The following is a 19,408-nucleotide window of genomic DNA, read 5'->3' as shown; positions in this document are numbered from 1 at the left end:
GTATCGCCCCTGTGGCTACAGCACATCTCTCTTCAACTTGACTTATCTGGCAACCCAGAGGTCCTGTAAATCACTATACAGCACATCTCACCTCAACTTGACATATCTGGCAACCCAGAGGTCCTATAAATCACTATACAGCACATCTCACCTCAACTTGACATATCTGGCAACCCAGAGGTCCTATAAATCACTATACAGCACATCTCACCTCAATTTGACATATCTGGCAACCCAGAGGTCCTATAAATCACTATACAGCACATCTCACCTCAACTTAACATATATCTGGCAACCCAAAGGTCCTGTAAATCACTATAGATACTCTACTATATTTGTCTCAGTGTTTTGGGAGTTTACAGGGTGTTGGAAGAGGAACGAGAGGCAGGATCTGAAGGCAGAAGCAGGGAAGAACTCAGACGTATTTCATCAGAGGAACGTATTTCATCAGGTAAGGAGGAAAATGACTGTGAATCTTAAGAGTGCCAAATGCCAAACTATCATGTCATAGCAGAACCACACTGAGTAATGCTGGAATGAATACACGAACCTTTGTTGGCCAATAGGGTAAACAGAGATAGTAAATAAATAGAGACAATAAATCATGTGAATCAGATTATCAACTGATCTCAGCAGTCTGTTTCTACTGTATGAGCCGTATGATGACAACAGCTCTCATACAGTCACTGAGGACAACAAGGAAGATCATTAAACCTCGGAAATAACCTAACACAACAGGCAGCAGCCATTTCACAGCCCTGATGATGTGCAGAGAGACAGAGAGAATCAAGGCTACAGGTAGCAGCCATTTCACAGCCCTGATGATGTACAGAGAGACAGAGAGAATCAAGGCTACAGGCAGCAGCCATTTCACGGCCAACGAACTATGTCCATGACGTTTAAGAGGGATTCTGTAACACTTCAATATCCTCTGGGTCGATTTTGGGGATTTTATAAAAATAAAAAACATGTTTTTATTCTTTATATGTTAAGTCCACACTGCAATCATCCCAGGTGTTTTTAAACACCTCTCTGTCAAGTATTTTAGATACTTTTCAGATGTATTTTATACCTCAAGGTCACTGTTTTGCCCTTGTCCCTGACACCAGACTTGTTTCTACTGTTTTTCTATGAGAAAACAAACAATAATTACACATTATATAATGTTATCTACTAGAAAAAGAGTCAATTAAATAAAATCTATATCAATATTTATTGTGAATATGCCCTTTAAATTGTTTTTTTTACACAAAATATACCTGTCCTTTGGCAGTGGTGTCATTTCCACCACTGAGGGCAACTTCCTCATTAATAAAGTTTTTCCAAAAGAGAATGTTCACTTAGTTATTTCTACTGGAGGACTTCTCCAAAAAGACTGACAGAGAAGTTGGGGAAACACGTGTGCAACATCCTCCCGAACTGAGAGAATTAAAGATCCTCGATCATATTGACTTTGCAGAGAAACTACCTGTGTAACTAGTGAAATCCAGAGAGTTGTGATTCTCACTAGCAGGTGACCCTCCACACCTGTGTTGGATATTACCCACAAATGATTGTGTTTCACTTTGCTCCCTGAGCTCTTCTATGCAGCATGACAACCCCCTCTGCTACCTGGGCCCCATCTCTCAGAAACACTGGCCGACTTCCTGGAGCTCCGCCCATCGGCATCTTTTTGGAATCTTACTTTGTTTTATATCGATTAATTGGGTTACAATGGTTGTTGTTTAAAATGTTTGCAATAAAATATTATTTACGTAAGTTCTTTTTTTTTTACATAGATATCATTTCCACCCCCACCTTGTCATATCCACCCCCACCCCCACCTTGTCATTTCCACCCCCACCTTGTCATATCCACCCCAATCTTGTCATATCCACCCCCACCTTGTCATATCCACCCCCACCCCGTCATATCCACCCCCATCTTGTCATATCCACCCCCGCCTTGTCATATCCACCCCCACCTTGTCATATCCACCCCCACCTTGTCATTTACACCCCCACCTTGTCATATCCACCCCCACCCCCATCTTGTCATATCCACCCCCACCTTGTCATACCCACCCCCATCTTGTCATATCCACCCCCACCTTGTCATACCCACCCCCACCTTGTCATATCCACCCCCACCTTGTCATATCCACCCCCACCTTGTCATATCCACCCCCACCTTGTCATATCCACCCCCACCTTGTCATTTCCACCCCCACCTTGTCATATCCACCCCCACCTTGTCATACCCACCCCCCACCCCCACCTTGTCATACCCACCCCCACCCCCACCTTGTCATATCCACCCCCACGTTGTCCTATCCACCCCCCACCCCCACCTTGTCATATCCACCCCCACCTTGTCCTATCCACCCCCACCCCCACCTTGTCATATCCACCCCCCACCCCCACCTTGTCATATCCACCCCCACCTTGTCATACCCACCCCCTCCCCCACCTTGTCATATCCACCCCCACCTTGTCATATCCACCCCCACCTTGTCATATCCACCCCCACCTTGTCATATCCACCCCCACCTTGTCATATCCACCCCCACCCCCACCTTGTCATACCCACCCCCACCTTGTCATTTCCACCCCCACCCCCACCTTGTCATATCCACCCCCACCCCCACCTTGTCATATCCACCCCCACCCCCACCTTGTCATATCCACCCCCACCTTGTCATATCCACCCCCACCCCCACCTTGTCATATCCACCCCCACCTTATCATATCCACCCCCACCTTGTCATATCCACCCCCACCTTGTCATATCCACCCCCACCTTGTCATATCCACCCCCACCTTGTCATATCCACCCCCACCTTGTCCTTTCCACCCCCACCTTGTCCTTTCCACCCCCACCTTGTCATTTCCACCCCCACCTTGTCATATCCACCCCCACCTTGTCACCCCCACCTTGTCCTATCCACCCCCACCTTGTCATATCCACCCCCACCCCCACCTTGTCCTATCCACCCCCACCTTGTCATATCCACCCCCCCCCCCACCTTGTCATATCCACCCCCACCTTGTCATATCCACACCCACCTTGTCATATCCACCCCCACCTTGTCATATCCACCCCCTACCTTGTCATATCCACCCCCACCTTGTCATATCCACCCCTACCTTGTCATATCCACCCACACCTTGTCATATCCACCCCCCACCCCCACCTTGTCATATCCACCCCCCACCCCCACCTTGTCATATCCACCCCCACCTTGTCATATCCACCCCCACCTTGTCATTTCCACCCCCACCATGTCATATCCACCCCCACCCCCACCTTGTCATATCCATCCCCACCATGTCATATCCACCCCCACCCCCACCTTGTCATACCCACCCCCACCTTGTCCTTTCCACCCCCCACCCCCACCTTGTCCTTTCCACCCCCCACCCCCACCTTGTCCTTTCCACCCCCACCCCCACCTTGTCCTTTCCACCACACCCATATTTTCACGGTAAATGAGTATATGATGTATAATTTATATTGATTGATGTTTTAGACGGGGAAATCATATGGTTGTTATCGTCATCTCACTAAACGGTTGGGGTGAAATGTATTATTATTATTATTGTTATTATTATTATTATTATTATTATTTATTATTATTATTATTATTATTTATTATTATTATTATTTATTATTTATTATTATTATTATTATTTATTATTATTATTATTATTATTATTGTTATTATTGTTATTATTATTATTATTATTATTATTATTATTTATTATTATTATTTATTATTATTTATTATTTTTCATGATGCATGTTTTCAGCTCTTCACCAAGGCAAGTTTAAACATTCATTCAGGAAAACCTTCAAAATCACTTTAAATAACATTCAATACAAGTTAACGTACACATGTATAAGAAATGTGTTACAAATTAATTGTATGATATTTCATTTTCAACAAAAATGTTTTTAATGTTTAATGACATTTTGTCTATTGTTGTCTGAGAAAAATGAGAAAAATATTTAAATTCCTGAATAGTACGATCGCAGACATGATCAGATATAGTTTCTAAACAAATCAAAGACAATTATAATACTGCTCAAATGGTGGTTCAATAAGTTTTCATTTCTGAAAGCTTGCAGGACGAAAAGTGCCCGAAGTTACAGAATCAACCTCAATCTCTACATAGCATTTCACTACACTCATTAACATCTGCTAACCATGTGTATGTGACCAATACAATGTCATTTGATTTATAAGAGACGAAGGCTTTAGAAATGTGACAGAGAGCGACACAGCCTGGGGTCTCATATATTATATTGTCCACGTCCCAAATGGCTCCCTATTCCCTATATAGTGCGCTACTTTAGACCAGAGCCCTATGGCACCCTATTCCCTATATAGTGCACTACTTTAGACCAGAGCCCTATTCCCTATATAGTGCACTACTTTAGACCAGGGCCCATAGGGACGCACACATGTTGGTTATGATGACAGGAAGCTATAGTCAGTGAATGGATATGCTAATGATTCACAGGTTTATGCTTCAATGATTCAGCCACTAAGACTCAATACCGGAGCTCACTAGTCAATGATTCAGCCACTAAGACTCAATACCGGAGCTCACTAGTCAATGATTCAGCCAATAAGACTCAATACCGGAGCTCACTAGTCAATGATTCAGCCAATAAGACTCAATACTGGAGCTCACTAGTCAATGATTCAGCCAATAAGACTCAATACTGGAGCTCACTAGTCAATGATTCAGCCACTAAGACTCAATACAGGAGCTCAGTAGTCAATGATTCAATACCGGAGCTCACTACTCAATGATTCAGCCACTAAGACTCAATACCGGAGCTCACTAGTCAATGATTCAGCCACTAAAACTCAATACCGGAGCACACTAGTCAATGATTCAGCCACTAAGACTCAATACTGGAGCTCACTAGTCAATGATTCAGCCACTAAGACTCAATACAGGAGATCACTAGTCAAAGACTCAATACCGGAGCTCACTAGTCAATGATTCAGCCACTAAGACTCAATACAGGAGATCACTAGTCAATGATTCAATACCGGAGCTCACTACTCAATGATTCAGCCACTAAGACTCAATACCGGAGCTCACTAGTCAATGATTCAGCCACTAAAACTCAATACCGGAGCACACTAGTCAATGATTCAGCCACTAAGACTCAATACTGGAGCTCACTAGTCAATGATTCAGCCACTAAGACTCAATACTGGAGCTCACTAGTCAATGATTCAGCCACTAAGACTCAATACCGGAGCTCACTAGTCAATGATTCAGCCACTAAGACTCAATACCGGAGCTCACTAGTCAATGATTCAATACCGGAGCTCACTAGTCAATGATTCAGCCACTAAGACTCAATACCGGAGCTCACTAGTCAATGATTCAGCCACTAAGACTCAATACAGGAGATCACTAGTCAAAGACTCAATACCAGAGATCACTAGTCAAAGACTCAATACTGGAGTTCACTAGTCAATGATTCAGCCAATAAGACTCAATACCGGAGCTCACTAGTCAATGATTCAGCCACTAAGACCCAATACTAGAGCTCACTAGTCAATGATTCAGCCACTAAAACTCAATACCGGAGCTCACTAGTCAAAGACTCAATACCGGAGCTCACTAGTCAATGACTCAGCCAATAAGACTCAATACCGGAGCTCACTAGTCAATGATTCAGCCACTAAGACTCAATACCGGAGCTCACTAGTCAATGATTCAGCCACTAAGACTCAATACCGGAGCTCACTAGTCAATGACTCAATACCAGAGCTCACTAGTCAATGATTCAGCCACTAAGACTCAATACCGGGGCTCACTAGTCAATGATTCAGCCACTAAACCTCCATACCGGAGCTCACTAGTCAAAGACTCAATACCGGAGCTCACTAGTCAATGACTCAGCCAATAAGACTCAATACCGGAGCTCACTAGTCAATGATTCAGCCACTAAGACTCAATACCGGAGCTCACTAGTCAATGATTCAGCCACTAAGACTCAATACCGGAGCTCACTAGTCAATGACTCAATACCAGAGCTCACTAGTCAATGATTCAGCCACTAAGACTCAATACCGGGGCTCACTAGTCAATGATTCAGCCACTAAGACTCAATACAGGAGATCACTAGTCAAAGACTCAATACCGGAGCTCACTAGTCAATGATTCAGCCACTAAGACTCAATACCGGAGCTCACTAGTCAATGATTCAGCCACTAAGACTCAATACCGGAGCTCACTAGTCAATGATTCAGCCAATAAGACTCAATACCGGAGCTCACTAGTCAATGATTCAGCCACTAAGACTCAATACCGGAGCTCACTAGTCAATGATTCAGCCACTAAGACTCAATACCGGAGCTCACTAGTCAATGATTCAGCCACTAAGACTCAATACCGGAGCTCACTAGTCAATGATTCAGCCACTAAGACTCAATACTGGAGCTCACTATTCAATGACTCAGCCAATAAGACTCAATACCGGAGCTCACTAGTCAATGATTCAGCCACTAAGACTCAATACCGGAGCTCACTAGTCAATGATTCAGCCACTAAGACTCAATACTGGAGCACACTAGTCAATGATTCAGCCACTAAGACTCAATACTGGAGCTCACTAGTCAATGATTCAGCCACTAAAACTCAATACTGGAGCACACTAGTCAATGATTCAGCCACTAAGTCTCAATACTGGAGCTCACTAGTCAATGATTCAGCCACTAAGACTCAATACAGGAGATCACTAGTCAAAGACTCAATATCGGAGCTCACTAGTCAATGATTCAGCCACTAAGACTCAATACTGGAGCTCACTAGTCAATGATTCAGCCACTAAGACTCAATACCGGAGCTCACTAGTGAATGATTCAGCCACTAAGACTCAATACCGGAGCTCACTAGTCAATGATTCAATACCGGAGCTCACTAGTCAATGATTCAGCCACTAAGACTCAATACCGGAGCTCACTAGTCAATGATTCAGCCACTAAGACTCAATACAGGAGATCACTAGTCAAAGACTCAATACCAGAGATCACTAGTCAAAGACTCAATACTGGAGTTCACTAGTCAATGATTCAGCCAATAAGACTCAATACCGGAGCTCACTAGTCAATGATTCAGCCACTAAGACTCAATACCGGAGCTCACTAGTCAATGATTCAGCCACTAAGACTCAATACCGGAGCTCACTAGTCAATGACTCAATACCAGAGCTCACTAGTCAATGATTCAGCCACTAAGACTCAATACCGGGGCTCACTAGTCAATGATTCAGCCACTAAACCTCCATACCGGAGTTCACTAGTCAAAGACTCAATACCGGAGCTCACTATTCAATGACTCAGCCAATAAGACTCAATACCGGAGCTCACTAGTCAATGATTCAGCCACTAAGACCCAATACTAGAGCTCACTAGTCAATGATTCAGCCACTAAAACTCAATACCGGAGCTCACTAGTCAAAGACTCAATACCGGAGCTCACTAGTCAATGACTCAGCCAATAAGACTCAATACCGGAGCTCACTAGTCAATGATTCAGCCACTAAGTCTCAATACTGGAGCTCACTAGTCAATGATTCAGCCACTAAGACTCAATACAGGAGATCACTAGTCAAAGACTCAATATCGGAGCTCACTAGTCAATGATTCAGCCACTAAGACTCAATACTGGAGCTCACTAGTCAATGATTCAGCCACTAAGACTCAATACCGGAGCTCACTAGTCAATGATTCAGCCACTAAGACTCAATACCGGAGCTCACTAGTCAATGATTCAATACCGGAGCTCACTAGTCAATGATTCAGCCACTAAGACTCAATACCGGAGCTCACTAGTCAATGATTCAGCCACTAAGACTCAATACAGGAGATCACTAGTCAAAGACTCAATACCAGAGATCACTAGTCAAAGACTCAATACTGGAGTTCACTAGTCAATGATTCAGCCAATAAGACTCAATACCGGAGCTCACTAGTCAATGATTCAGCCACTAAGACCCAATACTAGAGCTCACTAGTCAATGATTCAGCCACTAAAACTCAATACCGGAGCTCACTAGTCAAAGACTCAATACCGGAGCTCACTAGTCAATGACTCAGCCAATAAGACTCAATACCGGAGCTCACTAGTCAATGATTCAGCCACTAAGACTCAATACCGGAGCTCACTAGTCAATGATTCAGCCACTAAGACTCAATACCGGAGCTCACTAGTCAATGACTCAATACCAGAGCTCACTAGTCAATGATTCAGCCACTAAGACTCAATACCGGGGCTCACTAGTCAATGATTCAGCCACTAAACCTCCATACCGGAGCTCACTAGTCAAAGACTCAATACCGGAGCACACTATTCAATGACTCAGCCAATAAGACTCAATACCGGAGCTCACTAGTCAATGATTCAGCCACTAAGACCCAATACTAGAGCTCACTAGTCAATGATTCAGCCACTAAAACTCAATACCGGAGCTCACTAGTCAAAGACTCAATACCGGAGCTCACTAGTCAATGACTCAGCCAATAAGACTCAATACCGGAGCTCACTAGTCAATGATTCAGCCACTAAGACTCAATACCGGAGCTCACTAGTCAATGATTCAGCCACTAAGACTCAATACCGGAGCTCACTAGTCAATGACTCAATACCAGAGCTCACTAGTCAATGATTCAGCCACTAAGACTCAATACCGGGGCTCACTAGTCAATGATTCAGCCACTAAGACTCAATACAGGAGATCACTAGTCAAAGACTCAATACCGGAGCTCACTAGTCAATGATTCAGCCACTAAGACTAAATACCGGAGCTCACTAGTCAATGATTCAGCCACTAAGACTCAATACCGGAGCTCACTAGTCAATGATTCAGCCAATAAGACTCAATACCGGAGCTCACTAGTCAATGATTCAGCCACTAAGACTCAATACCGGAGCTCACTAGTCAATGATTCAGCCACTAAGACTCAATACCGGAGCTCACTAGTCAATGATTCAGCCACTAAGACTCAATACCGGAGCTCACTAGTCAATGATTCAGCCACTAAGACTCAATACTGGAGCTCACTATTCAATGACTCAGCCAATAAGACTCAATACCGGAGCTCACTAGTCAATGATTCAGCCACTAAGACTCAATACCGGAGCTCACTAGTCAATGATTCAGCCACTAAGACTCAATACCGGAGCACACTAGTCAATGATTCAGCCACTAAGACTCAATACTGGAGCACACTAGTCAATGATTCAGCCACTAAGACTCAATACTGGAGCTCACTAGTCAATGATTCAGCCACTAAAACTCAATACCGGAGCACACTAGTCAATGATTCAGCCACTAAGTCTCAATACTGGAGCTCACTAGTCAATGATTCAGCCACTAAGACTCAATACAGGAGATCACTAGTCAAAGACTCAATATCGGAGCTCACTAGTCAATGATTCAGCCACTAAGACTCAATACTGGAGCTCACTAGTCAATGATTCAGCCACTAAGACTCAATACCGGAGCTCACTAGTGAATGATTCAGCCACTAAGACTCAATACCGGAGCTCACTAGTCAATGATTCAATACCGGAGCTCACTAGTCAATGATTCAGCCACTAAGACTCAATACCGGAGCTCACTAGTCAATGATTCAGCCACTAAGACTCAATACAGGAGATCACTAGTCAAAGACTCAATACCAGAGATCACTAGTCAAAGACTCAATACTGGAGTTCACTAGTCAATGATTCAGCCAATAAGACTCAATACCGGAGCTCACTAGTCAATGATTCAGCCACTAAGACTCAATACCGGAGCTCACTAGTCAATGATTCAGCCACTAAGACTCAATACCGGAGCTCACTAGTCAATGACTCAATACCAGAGCTCACTAGTCAATGATTCAGCCACTAAGACTCAATACCGGGGCTCACTAGTCAATGATTCAGCCACTAAACCTCCATACCGGAGTTCACTAGTCAAAGACTCAATACCGGAGCTCACTATTCAATGACTCAGCCAATAAGACTCAATACCGGAGCTCACTAGTCAATGATTCAGCCACTAAGACCCAATACTAGAGCTCACTAGTCAATGATTCAGCCACTAAAACTCAATACCGGAGCTCACTAGTCAAAGACTCAATACCGGAGCTCACTAGTCAATGACTCAGCCAATAAGACTCAATACCGGAGCTCACTAGTCAATGATTCAGCCACTAAGTCTCAATACTGGAGCTCACTAGTCAATGATTCAGCCACTAAGACTCAATACAGGAGATCACTAGTCAAAGACTCAATATCGGAGCTCACTAGTCAATGATTCAGCCACTAAGACTCAATACTGGAGCTCACTAGTCAATGATTCAGCCACTAAGACTCAATACCGGAGCTCACTAGTCAATGATTCAGCCACTAAGACTCAATACCGGAGCTCACTAGTCAATGATTCAATACCGGAGCTCACTAGTCAATGATTCAGCCACTAAGACTCAATACCGGAGCTCACTAGTCAATGATTCAGCCACTAAGACTCAATACAGGAGATCACTAGTCAAAGACTCAATACCAGAGATCACTAGTCAAAGACTCAATACTGGAGTTCACTAGTCAATGATTCAGCCAATAAGACTCAATACCGGAGCTCACTAGTCAATGATTCAGCCACTAAGACTCAATACCGGAGCTCACTAGTCAATGATTCAGCCACTAAGACTCAATACCGGAGCTCACTAGTCAATGATTCAGCCACTAAGACTCAATACCGGAGCTCACTAGTCAATGACTCAATACCAGAGCTCACTAGTCAATGATTCAGCCACTAAGACTCAATACCGGGGCTCACTAGTCAATGATTCAGCCACTAAACCTCCATACCGGAGCTCACTAGTCAAAGACTCAATACCGGAGCTCACTATTCAATGACTCAGCCAATAAGACTCAATACCGGAGCTCACTAGTCAATGATTCAGCCACTAAGACCCAATACTAGAGCTCACTAGTCAATGATTCAGCCACTAAAACTCAATACCGGAGCTCACTAGTCAAAGACTCAATACCGGAGCTCACTAGTCAATGACTCAGCCAATAAGACTCAATACCGGAGCTCACTAGTCAATGATTCAGCCACTAAGACTCAATACCGGAGCTCACTAGTCAATGATTCAGCCACTAAGACTCAATACCGGAGCTCACTAGTCAATGACTCAATACCAGAGCTCACTAGTCAATGATTCAGCCACTAAGACTCAATACCGGGGCTCACTAGTCAATGATTCAGCCACTAAGACTCAATACAGGAGATCACTTGTCAAAGACTCAATACCGGAGCTCACTAGTCAATGATTCAGCCACTAAGACTCAATACTGGAGCTCACTAGTCAATGATTCAGCCACTAAGACTCAATACCGGAGCTCACTAGTCAATGATTCAGCCACTAAGACTCAATACCGGAGCTCACTAGTCAATGATTCAGCCAATAAGACTCAATACCGGAGCTCACTAGTCAATGATTCAGCCACTAAGACTCAATACCGGAGCTCACTAGTCAATGATTCAGCCACTAAGACTCAATACAGGAGATCACTAGTCAAAGACTCAATACCGGAGCTCACTAGTCAATGATTCAGCCACTAAGACTCAATACCGGAGCTCACTAGTCAATGATTCAGCCACTAAGACTCAATACCGGAGCTCACTAGTCAATGACTCAATACCAGAGCTCACTAGTCAATGATTCAGCCACTAAGACTCAATACCGGAGCTCACTAGTCAATGATTCAGCCACTAAGACTCAATACCGGAGCTCACTAGTCAATGATTCAGCCACTAAGACTCAATACCGGAGCTCACTAGTCAATGATTCAGCCACTAAGACTCAATACTGGAGCTCACTATTCAATGACTCAGCCAATAAGACTCAATACCGGAGCTCACTAGTCAATGATTCAGCCACTAAGACTCAATACCGGAGCTCACTAGTCAATGATTCAGCCACTAAGACTCAATACCGGAGCACACTAGTCAATGATTCAGCCACTAAGACTCAATACTGGAGCACACTAGTCAATGATTCAGCCACTAAGACTCAATACTGGAGCTCACTAGTCAATGATTCAGCCACTAAAACTCAATACCGGAGCACACTAGTCAATGATTCAGCCACTAAGTCTCAATACTGGAGCTCACTAGTCAATGATTCAGCCACTAAGACTCAATACAGGAGATCACTAGTCAAAGACTCAATATCGGAGCTCACTAGTCAATGATTCAGCCACTAAGACTCAATACTGGAGCTCACTAGTCAATGATTCAGCCACTAAGACTCAATACCGGAGCTCACTAGTCAATGATTCAGCCACTAAGACTCAATACCGGAGCTCACTAGTCAATGATTCAATACCGGAGCTCACTAGTCAATGATTCAGCCACTAAGACTCAATACCGGAGCTCACTAGTCAATGATTCAGCCACTAAGACTCAATACAGGAGATCACTAGTCAAAGACTCAATACCAGAGATCACTAGTCAAAGACTCAATACTGGAGTTCACTAGTCAATGATTCAGCCAATAAGACTCAATACCGGAGCTCACTAGTCAATGATTCAGCCACTAAGACTCAATACCGGAGCTCACTAGTCAATGATTCAGCCACTAAGACTCAATACCGGAGCTCACTAGTCAATGATTCAGCCACTAAGACTCAATACCGGAGCTCACTAGTCAATGACTCAATACCAGAGCTCACTAGTCAATGATTCAGCCACTAAGACTCAATACCGGGGCTCACTAGTCAATGATTCAGCCACTAAACCTCCATACCGGAGCTCACTAGTCAAAGACTCAATACCGGAGCTCACTATTCAATGACTCAGCCAATAAGACTCAATACCGGAGCTCACTAGTCAATGATTCAGCCACTAAGACCCAATACTAGAGCTCACTAGTCAATGATTCAGCCACTAAAACTCAATACCGGAGCTCACTAGTCAAAGACTCAATACCGGAGCTCACTAGTCAATGACTCAGCCAATAAGACTCAATACCGGAGCTCACTAGTCAATGATTCAGCCACTAAGACTCAATACCGGAGCTCACTAGTCAATGATTCAGCCACTAAGACTCAATACCGGAGCTCACTAGTCAATGACTCAATACCAGAGCTCACTAGTCAATGATTCAGCCACTAAGACTCAATACCGGGGCTCACTAGTCAATGATTCAGCCACTAAGACTCAATACAGGAGATCACTAGTCAAAGACTCAATACCGGAGCTCACTAGTCAATGATTCAGCCACTAAGACTCAATACTGGAGCTCACTAGTCAATGATTCAGCCACTAAGACTCAATACCGGAGCTCACTAGTCAATGATTCAGCCACTAAGACTCAATACCGGAGCTCACTAGTCAATGATTCAGCCAATAAGACTCAATACCGGAGCTCACTAGTCAATGATTCAGCCACTAAGACTCAATACCGGAGCTCACTAGTCAATGATTCAGCCACTAAGACTCAATACCGGAGCTCACTAGTCAATGATTCAGCCACTAAGACTCAATACCGGAGCTCACTAGTCAATGATTCAGCCACTAAGACTCAATACCGGAGCTCACTAGTCAATGATTCAGCCACTAAGACTCAATACCGGAGCTCACTAGTCAATGATTCAGCCACTAAGACTCAATACTGGAGCTCACTATTCAATGACTCAGCCAATAAGACTCAATACCGGAGCTCACTAGTCAATGATTCAGCCACTAAGACTCAATACCGGAGCTCACTAGTCAATGATTCAGCCACTAAGACTCAATACCGGAGCTCACTAGTCAATGATTCAGCCAATAAGACTCAATACCGGAGCTCACTAGTCAATGATTCAGCCACTAAGACTCAATACCGGAGCTCACTAGTCAATGATTCAGCCACTAAGACTCAATACCGGAGCTCACTAGTCAATGATTCAGCCACTAAGACTCAATACCGGAGCTCACTAGTCAATGATTCAGCCACTAAGACTCAATACTGGAGCTCACTATTCAATGACTCAGCCAATAAGACTCAATACCGGAGCTCACTAGTCAATGATTCAGCCACTAAGACTCAATACCGGAGCTCACTAGTCAATGATTCAGCCACTAAGACTCAATACCGGAGCACACTAGTCAATGATTCAGCCACTAAGACTCAATACTGGAGCACACTAGTCAATGATTCAGCCACTAAGACTCAATACTGGAGCTCACTAGTCAATGATTCAGCCACTAAAACTCAATACCGGAGCACACTAGTCAATGATTCAGCCACTAAGTCTCAATACTGGAGCTCACTAGTCAATGATTCAGCCACTAAGACTCAATACAGGAGATCACTAGTCAAAGACTCAATATCGGAGCTCACTAGTCAATGATTCAGCCACTAAGACTCAATACTGGAGCTCACTAGTCAATGATTCAGCCACTAAGACTCAATACCGGAGCTCACTAGTCAATGATTCAGCCACTAAGACTCAATACCGGAGCTCACTAGTCAATGATTCAATACCGGAGCTCACTAGTCAATGATTCAGCCACTAAGACTCAATACCGGAGCTCACTAGTCAATGATTCAGCCACTAAGACTCAATACAGGAGATCACTAGTCAAAGACTCAATACCAGAGATCACTAGTCAAAGACTCAATACTGGAGTTCACTAGTCAATGATTCAGCCAATAAGACTCAATACCGGAGCTCACTAGTCAATGATTCAGCCACTAAGACTCAATACCGGAGCTCACTAGTCAATGATTCAGCCACTAAGACTCAATACCGGAGCTCACTAGTCAATGATTCAGCCACTAAGACTCAATACCGGAGCTCACTAGTCAATGACTCAATACCAGAGCTCACTAGTCAATGATTCAGCCACTAAGACTCAATACCGGGGCTCACTAGTCAATGATTCAGCCACTAAACCTCCATACCGGAGCTCACTAGTCAAAGACTCAATACCGGAGCTCACTATTCAATGACTCAGCCAATAAGACTCAATACCGGAGCTCACTAGTCAATGATTCAGCCACTAAGACCCAATACTAGAGCTCACTAGTCAATGATTCAGCCACTAAAACTCAATACCGGAGCTCACTAGTCAAAGACTCAATACCGGAGCTCACTAGTCAATGACTCAGCCAATAAGACTCAATACCGGAGCTCACTAGTCAATGATTCAGCCACTAAGACTCAATACCGGAGCTCACTAGTCAATGATTCAGCCACTAAGACTCAATACCGGAGCTCACTAGTCAATGACTCAATACCAGAGCTCACTAGTCAATGATTCAGCCACTAAGACTCAATACCGGGGCTCACTAGTCAATGATTCAGCCACTAAGACTCAATACAGGAGATCACTAGTCAAAGACTCAATACCGGAGCTCACTAGTCAATGATTCAGCCACTAAGACTCAATACTGGAGCTCACTAGTCAATGATTCAGCCACTAAGACTCAATACCGGAGCTCACTAGTCAATGATTCAGCCACTAAGACTCAATACCGGAGCTCACTAGTCAATGATTCAGCCAATAAGACTCAATACCGGAGCTCACTAGTCAATGATTCAGCCACTAAGACTCAATACCGGAGCTCACTAGTCAATGATTCAGCCACTAAGACTCAATACCGGAGCTCACTAGTCAATGATTCAGCCACTAAGACTCAATACCGGAGCTCACTAGTCAATGATTCAGCCACTAAGACTCAATACCGGAGCTCACTAGTCAATGATTCAGCCACTAAGACTCAATACCGGAGCTCACTAGTCAATGATTCAGCCACTAAGACTCAATACTGGAGCTCACTATTCAATGACTCAGCCAATAAGACTCAATACCGGAGCTCACTAGTCAATGATTCAGCCACTAAGACTCAATACCGGAGCTCACTAGTCAATGATTCAGCCACTAAGACTCAATACCGGAGCTCACAAGTCAATGATTCAGCCACTAAGACTCAATACCGGAGCTCACTAGTCAATGGACAAAATATGTAGTCTATGCAGCACGGTGGTCGGAATGTCTAGATGAGGTAAAAAACTCTCAGAAGTTTATCTGACCAATAAACACTGACTGTGGTATAATATCATGCTAAGAAGACTGCAGTCCAACATTCTATATGATAATGTTACCAAGACTACAGTATCAGAATATACACTGCTCAAAAAAATAAAGGGAACACTAAAATAACACATCCTAGATCTGAATGAATGAAATATTCTTATTAAATACTTTTTTCTTTACATAGTTGAATGTGCTGACAACAAAATCACACAAAAATGATCAATGGAAATCAAATTTATCAACCCATGGAGGTCTGGATTTGGAGTCACACTCAAAATTAAAGTGGAAAACCACACTACAGGCTGATCCAAATGTGAATTAATGTTCTTAAAACAAGTCAAAATGAGGCTCAGTAGTGTGTGTGGCCTCCACGTGCCTGTATGACCTCCCTACAATGCCTGGGCATGCTCCTGATGAGGTGGCGGATGGTCTCCTGAGGGATCTCCTCCCAGACCTGGACTAAAGCATCCGCCAACTCCTGGACAGTCTGTGGTGCAACGTGGCGTTGGTGGATGGAGCGAGACATGATGTCCCAGATGTGCTCAATTGGATTCAGGTCTGGGGAACGGGCGGGCCAGTCCATAGCAGCAATGCCTTCCTCTTGCAGGAACTGCTGACACACTCCAGCCACATGAGGTCTAGCATTGTCTTGCATTAGGAGGAACCCAGGGCCAACCGCACCAGCATATGGTCTCACAAGGGGCCCCCCAAATAAATGCCACCCCACACCCTGACTGACCCACCGCCAAACCGGTCATGCTGGAGGATGTCGCAGGCAGCAGAACGTTCTCCACAGCGTCTCCAGACTCTGTTACGTCTGTCACATGTGCTCAGTGTGAACCTGCTTTCATCTGTGAAGAGCACAGGGCGCCAGTGGCGAATTTGCCAATCTTGGTGTTCTCTGGCAAATGCCAAACATCCTGCACGGTGTTGGGCTGTAAGCACAAACCCCACCTGTGGACGTCGGGCCCTCATACCACCCTCATGGAGTCTGTTTCTGACCGTTTGAGCAGACACATGCACATTTGTGGCCTGCTGGAGGTCATTTTGCAGGGCTCTGGCAGTGCTCCTCCTGCTCCTCCTTGCACAAAGGCGGAGGTAGCGGTCCTGCTGCTGGGTTGTTGCCTTCCTACGGCCTCCTCCACGTCTCCTGATGTACTGGCCTGTCTCCTGGTAGCGCCTCCATGCTCTGGACACTACGCTGACAGACACAGCGAACCTTCTTGCCACAGCTCGCATTGATGTACCATCCTGGATGAGCTGCACTACCTGAGCCACTTGTGTGGGTTGTAGACTCCGTCTCCATGCTATCACTAGAGTAAAAGCACCGCCAGCATTCAAAAGTGACCAAAACATCAGCCAGGAAGCATAGGAACTGAAAAGTGGTCTGTGGTCACCACCTGCAGAACCACTCCTTTATTGGGAGTGTCTTGCTAATTGCCTATAATTTCCACCTGTTGTCTATTCCATTTGCACAACAGCATGTGAAATGTATTGTCAATCAGTGTTGCTTCCTAAGTGGACAGTTTGATTTCACAGAAGTGTGATTGACTTGGAGTTACATTGTGTTGTTTAAGTGTTCCCTTTATTTTTTTGAGCAGTGTATTATTGGACAATGTTGTATGAGATCAATCAAACTGAACCACATCTTCATTTCCTGTTTCATTCAGGAACTACAACATTCCAGAAAGATGACAAATGGCAGTAAGGAAGAGGGTAAGCACCTACAGGGAGAGGGTAAGGACCTACAGAGAGAGGGTAAGGACCTACAGGGAGAGGGTAAGGACCGACAGGGAGAGGGTAAGGACCTACAGGGAGAGGGTAAGGGCCTACAGGGAGAGGGTAAGGACCTACAGGAAGAGGGTAAGGACCTACAGGGAGAGGGTAAGGACCTACAGGAAGAGGGAAAGGACATGGACCTACAGGGAGAGGGTAAGGACCTACAGGGAGAGGGTAATAACCTACAGGGAGAGGGTACGGACCTACAGAAGGAGGGTAAGGACCTACAGGGAGAGGGTAAGGACCTACAGGGAGAGGTTATGGACCTACAGGGAGAGGGTAAGGACCTACAGGGAGAGGGTAAGGACCGACGGAGAGGTTATGGACCTACAGGGAGAGGGTAAGGACCTACAGGAAGAGGGTAAGGACCTACAGGAAGAGGGTAAGGACATGGGTCTACATGTAGAGTTTGGATTGCTATTTCAGATCAACATTTCATCTGTGTTCCAAAGACATTCAGTAGGTTGTAGAAAGGTTTTTTTTGGTTGAGGACTAATGATTAAAGAACAGCCCAACCAACTAATATAGAGAAATGTCACAACTTTTCTACATCTAACACTGCTCATAACTGTGGTTCAGAGTTCCAGCCTCTACCCTCTCCCCCTCGCTCCTCTCTGCCCTCTCCCCCTCGCTCCTCTCTGCACTCCGGACGCTCTCCAACCCACTCCAGAGACCGAGGCCGGGTGACCTTCGCTCAGGACTGTTCCAGTGACAACACCACCTCTGATGTGTCAACACCTGACCCGCAGAACCTCCAGCCCAACCTCCAGCCTAACCTTCAGCTCAACCTCCAGCCTAACCTCCAGCCCAACCTCCAGCCCAACCTCCAGCCCAACCTCCAGCCTAACCTCCAACCCAATCTCCAGCCTAACCTCCAGCCCAACCTTCAGCTCAACCTTCAGCTCAACCTCCAGCCTAACCTCCAGCCTAACCTCCAGCCCAACCTTCAGCCCAACCTCCAGCCTAACCTCCAGCCCAACCTCCAGCCCAACCTCCAGCCCAACCTCCAGCCCAACCTCCAGCCTAACCTCCAACCCAATCTCCAGCCTAACCTCCAGCCCAACCTTCAGGTCAAACTCCAGCCTAACCTCCAGCCTAACCTCCAGCCCAACCTCCAGCCCAACCTCCAGCCTAACCTCCAGCCTAACCTCCAGCCTAACCTCCAGCCCAACCTCCAGCCCAACCTTCAGCCCAACCTCCAGCCCAACCTCCAGCCCAACCTCCAGCCTAACCTCCAGCCTAACCTCCAGCCCAACCTCCAGCCCAACCTCCAGCCCAACCTCCAGCCATATGATGCCCAACTGGGCAGGGGACAGGCACCGTGGACCCCTCCATTGGGGACAGACCCAGAGCCACAAGACCCAGTACAGGCCCCAAAAGCCTGGGCCCCTGAGTGCAGCCATGCCCATTGGCCCTCCCTCTCCTCCAGCTTGACTCCAGTACTCCAGCCCCTGGCTTCACCACCTCCCAGAGATACAGACTTGGAGTCCCGGACCAGCAGACTGCTGAGGCTCACCTCAGGTTAGAGACCATATCA

At 45.3% G+C, this 19,408-nt stretch overlaps 1 protein-coding gene across 1 annotated transcript; it reads left to right on the top strand.

Annotated features, from left to right (window-relative positions):
* Window positions 1–271: 271 nt before the first annotated feature.
* LOC121845151 (protein Ycf2-like) lies at window positions 272–18,806 on the top strand. The gene is made up of 2 exons (XM_042315926.1): window positions 272–451; window positions 17,763–18,806. The coding sequence occupies exon 2, from the start codon at window positions 17,784–17,786 to the stop codon at window positions 18,213–18,215; it is 432 nt and encodes a 143-aa protein (XP_042171860.1). The 5' UTR covers window positions 272–451; window positions 17,763–17,783; the 3' UTR covers window positions 18,216–18,806.
* The last annotated feature ends 602 nt before the right edge of the window (window positions 18,807–19,408 follow it).

Source organism: Oncorhynchus tshawytscha, unplaced genomic scaffold, assembly GCF_018296145.1.
Source record: "Oncorhynchus tshawytscha isolate Ot180627B unplaced genomic scaffold, Otsh_v2.0 Un_contig_2931_pilon_pilon, whole genome shotgun sequence".
NCBI lineage: Eukaryota > Metazoa > Chordata > Actinopteri > Salmoniformes > Salmonidae > Oncorhynchus > Oncorhynchus tshawytscha.
This window is presented reverse-complemented; position numbering and strand designations above follow the sequence as displayed.

What these genes read in the sequence shown, in the direction of transcription:
- LOC121845151 (XM_042315926.1), top strand. Translation starts at nt 17,784, where the DNA reads ATGACAAATGGCAGTAAGGAAGAGGGTAAGCACCTACAGGGAGAGGGT.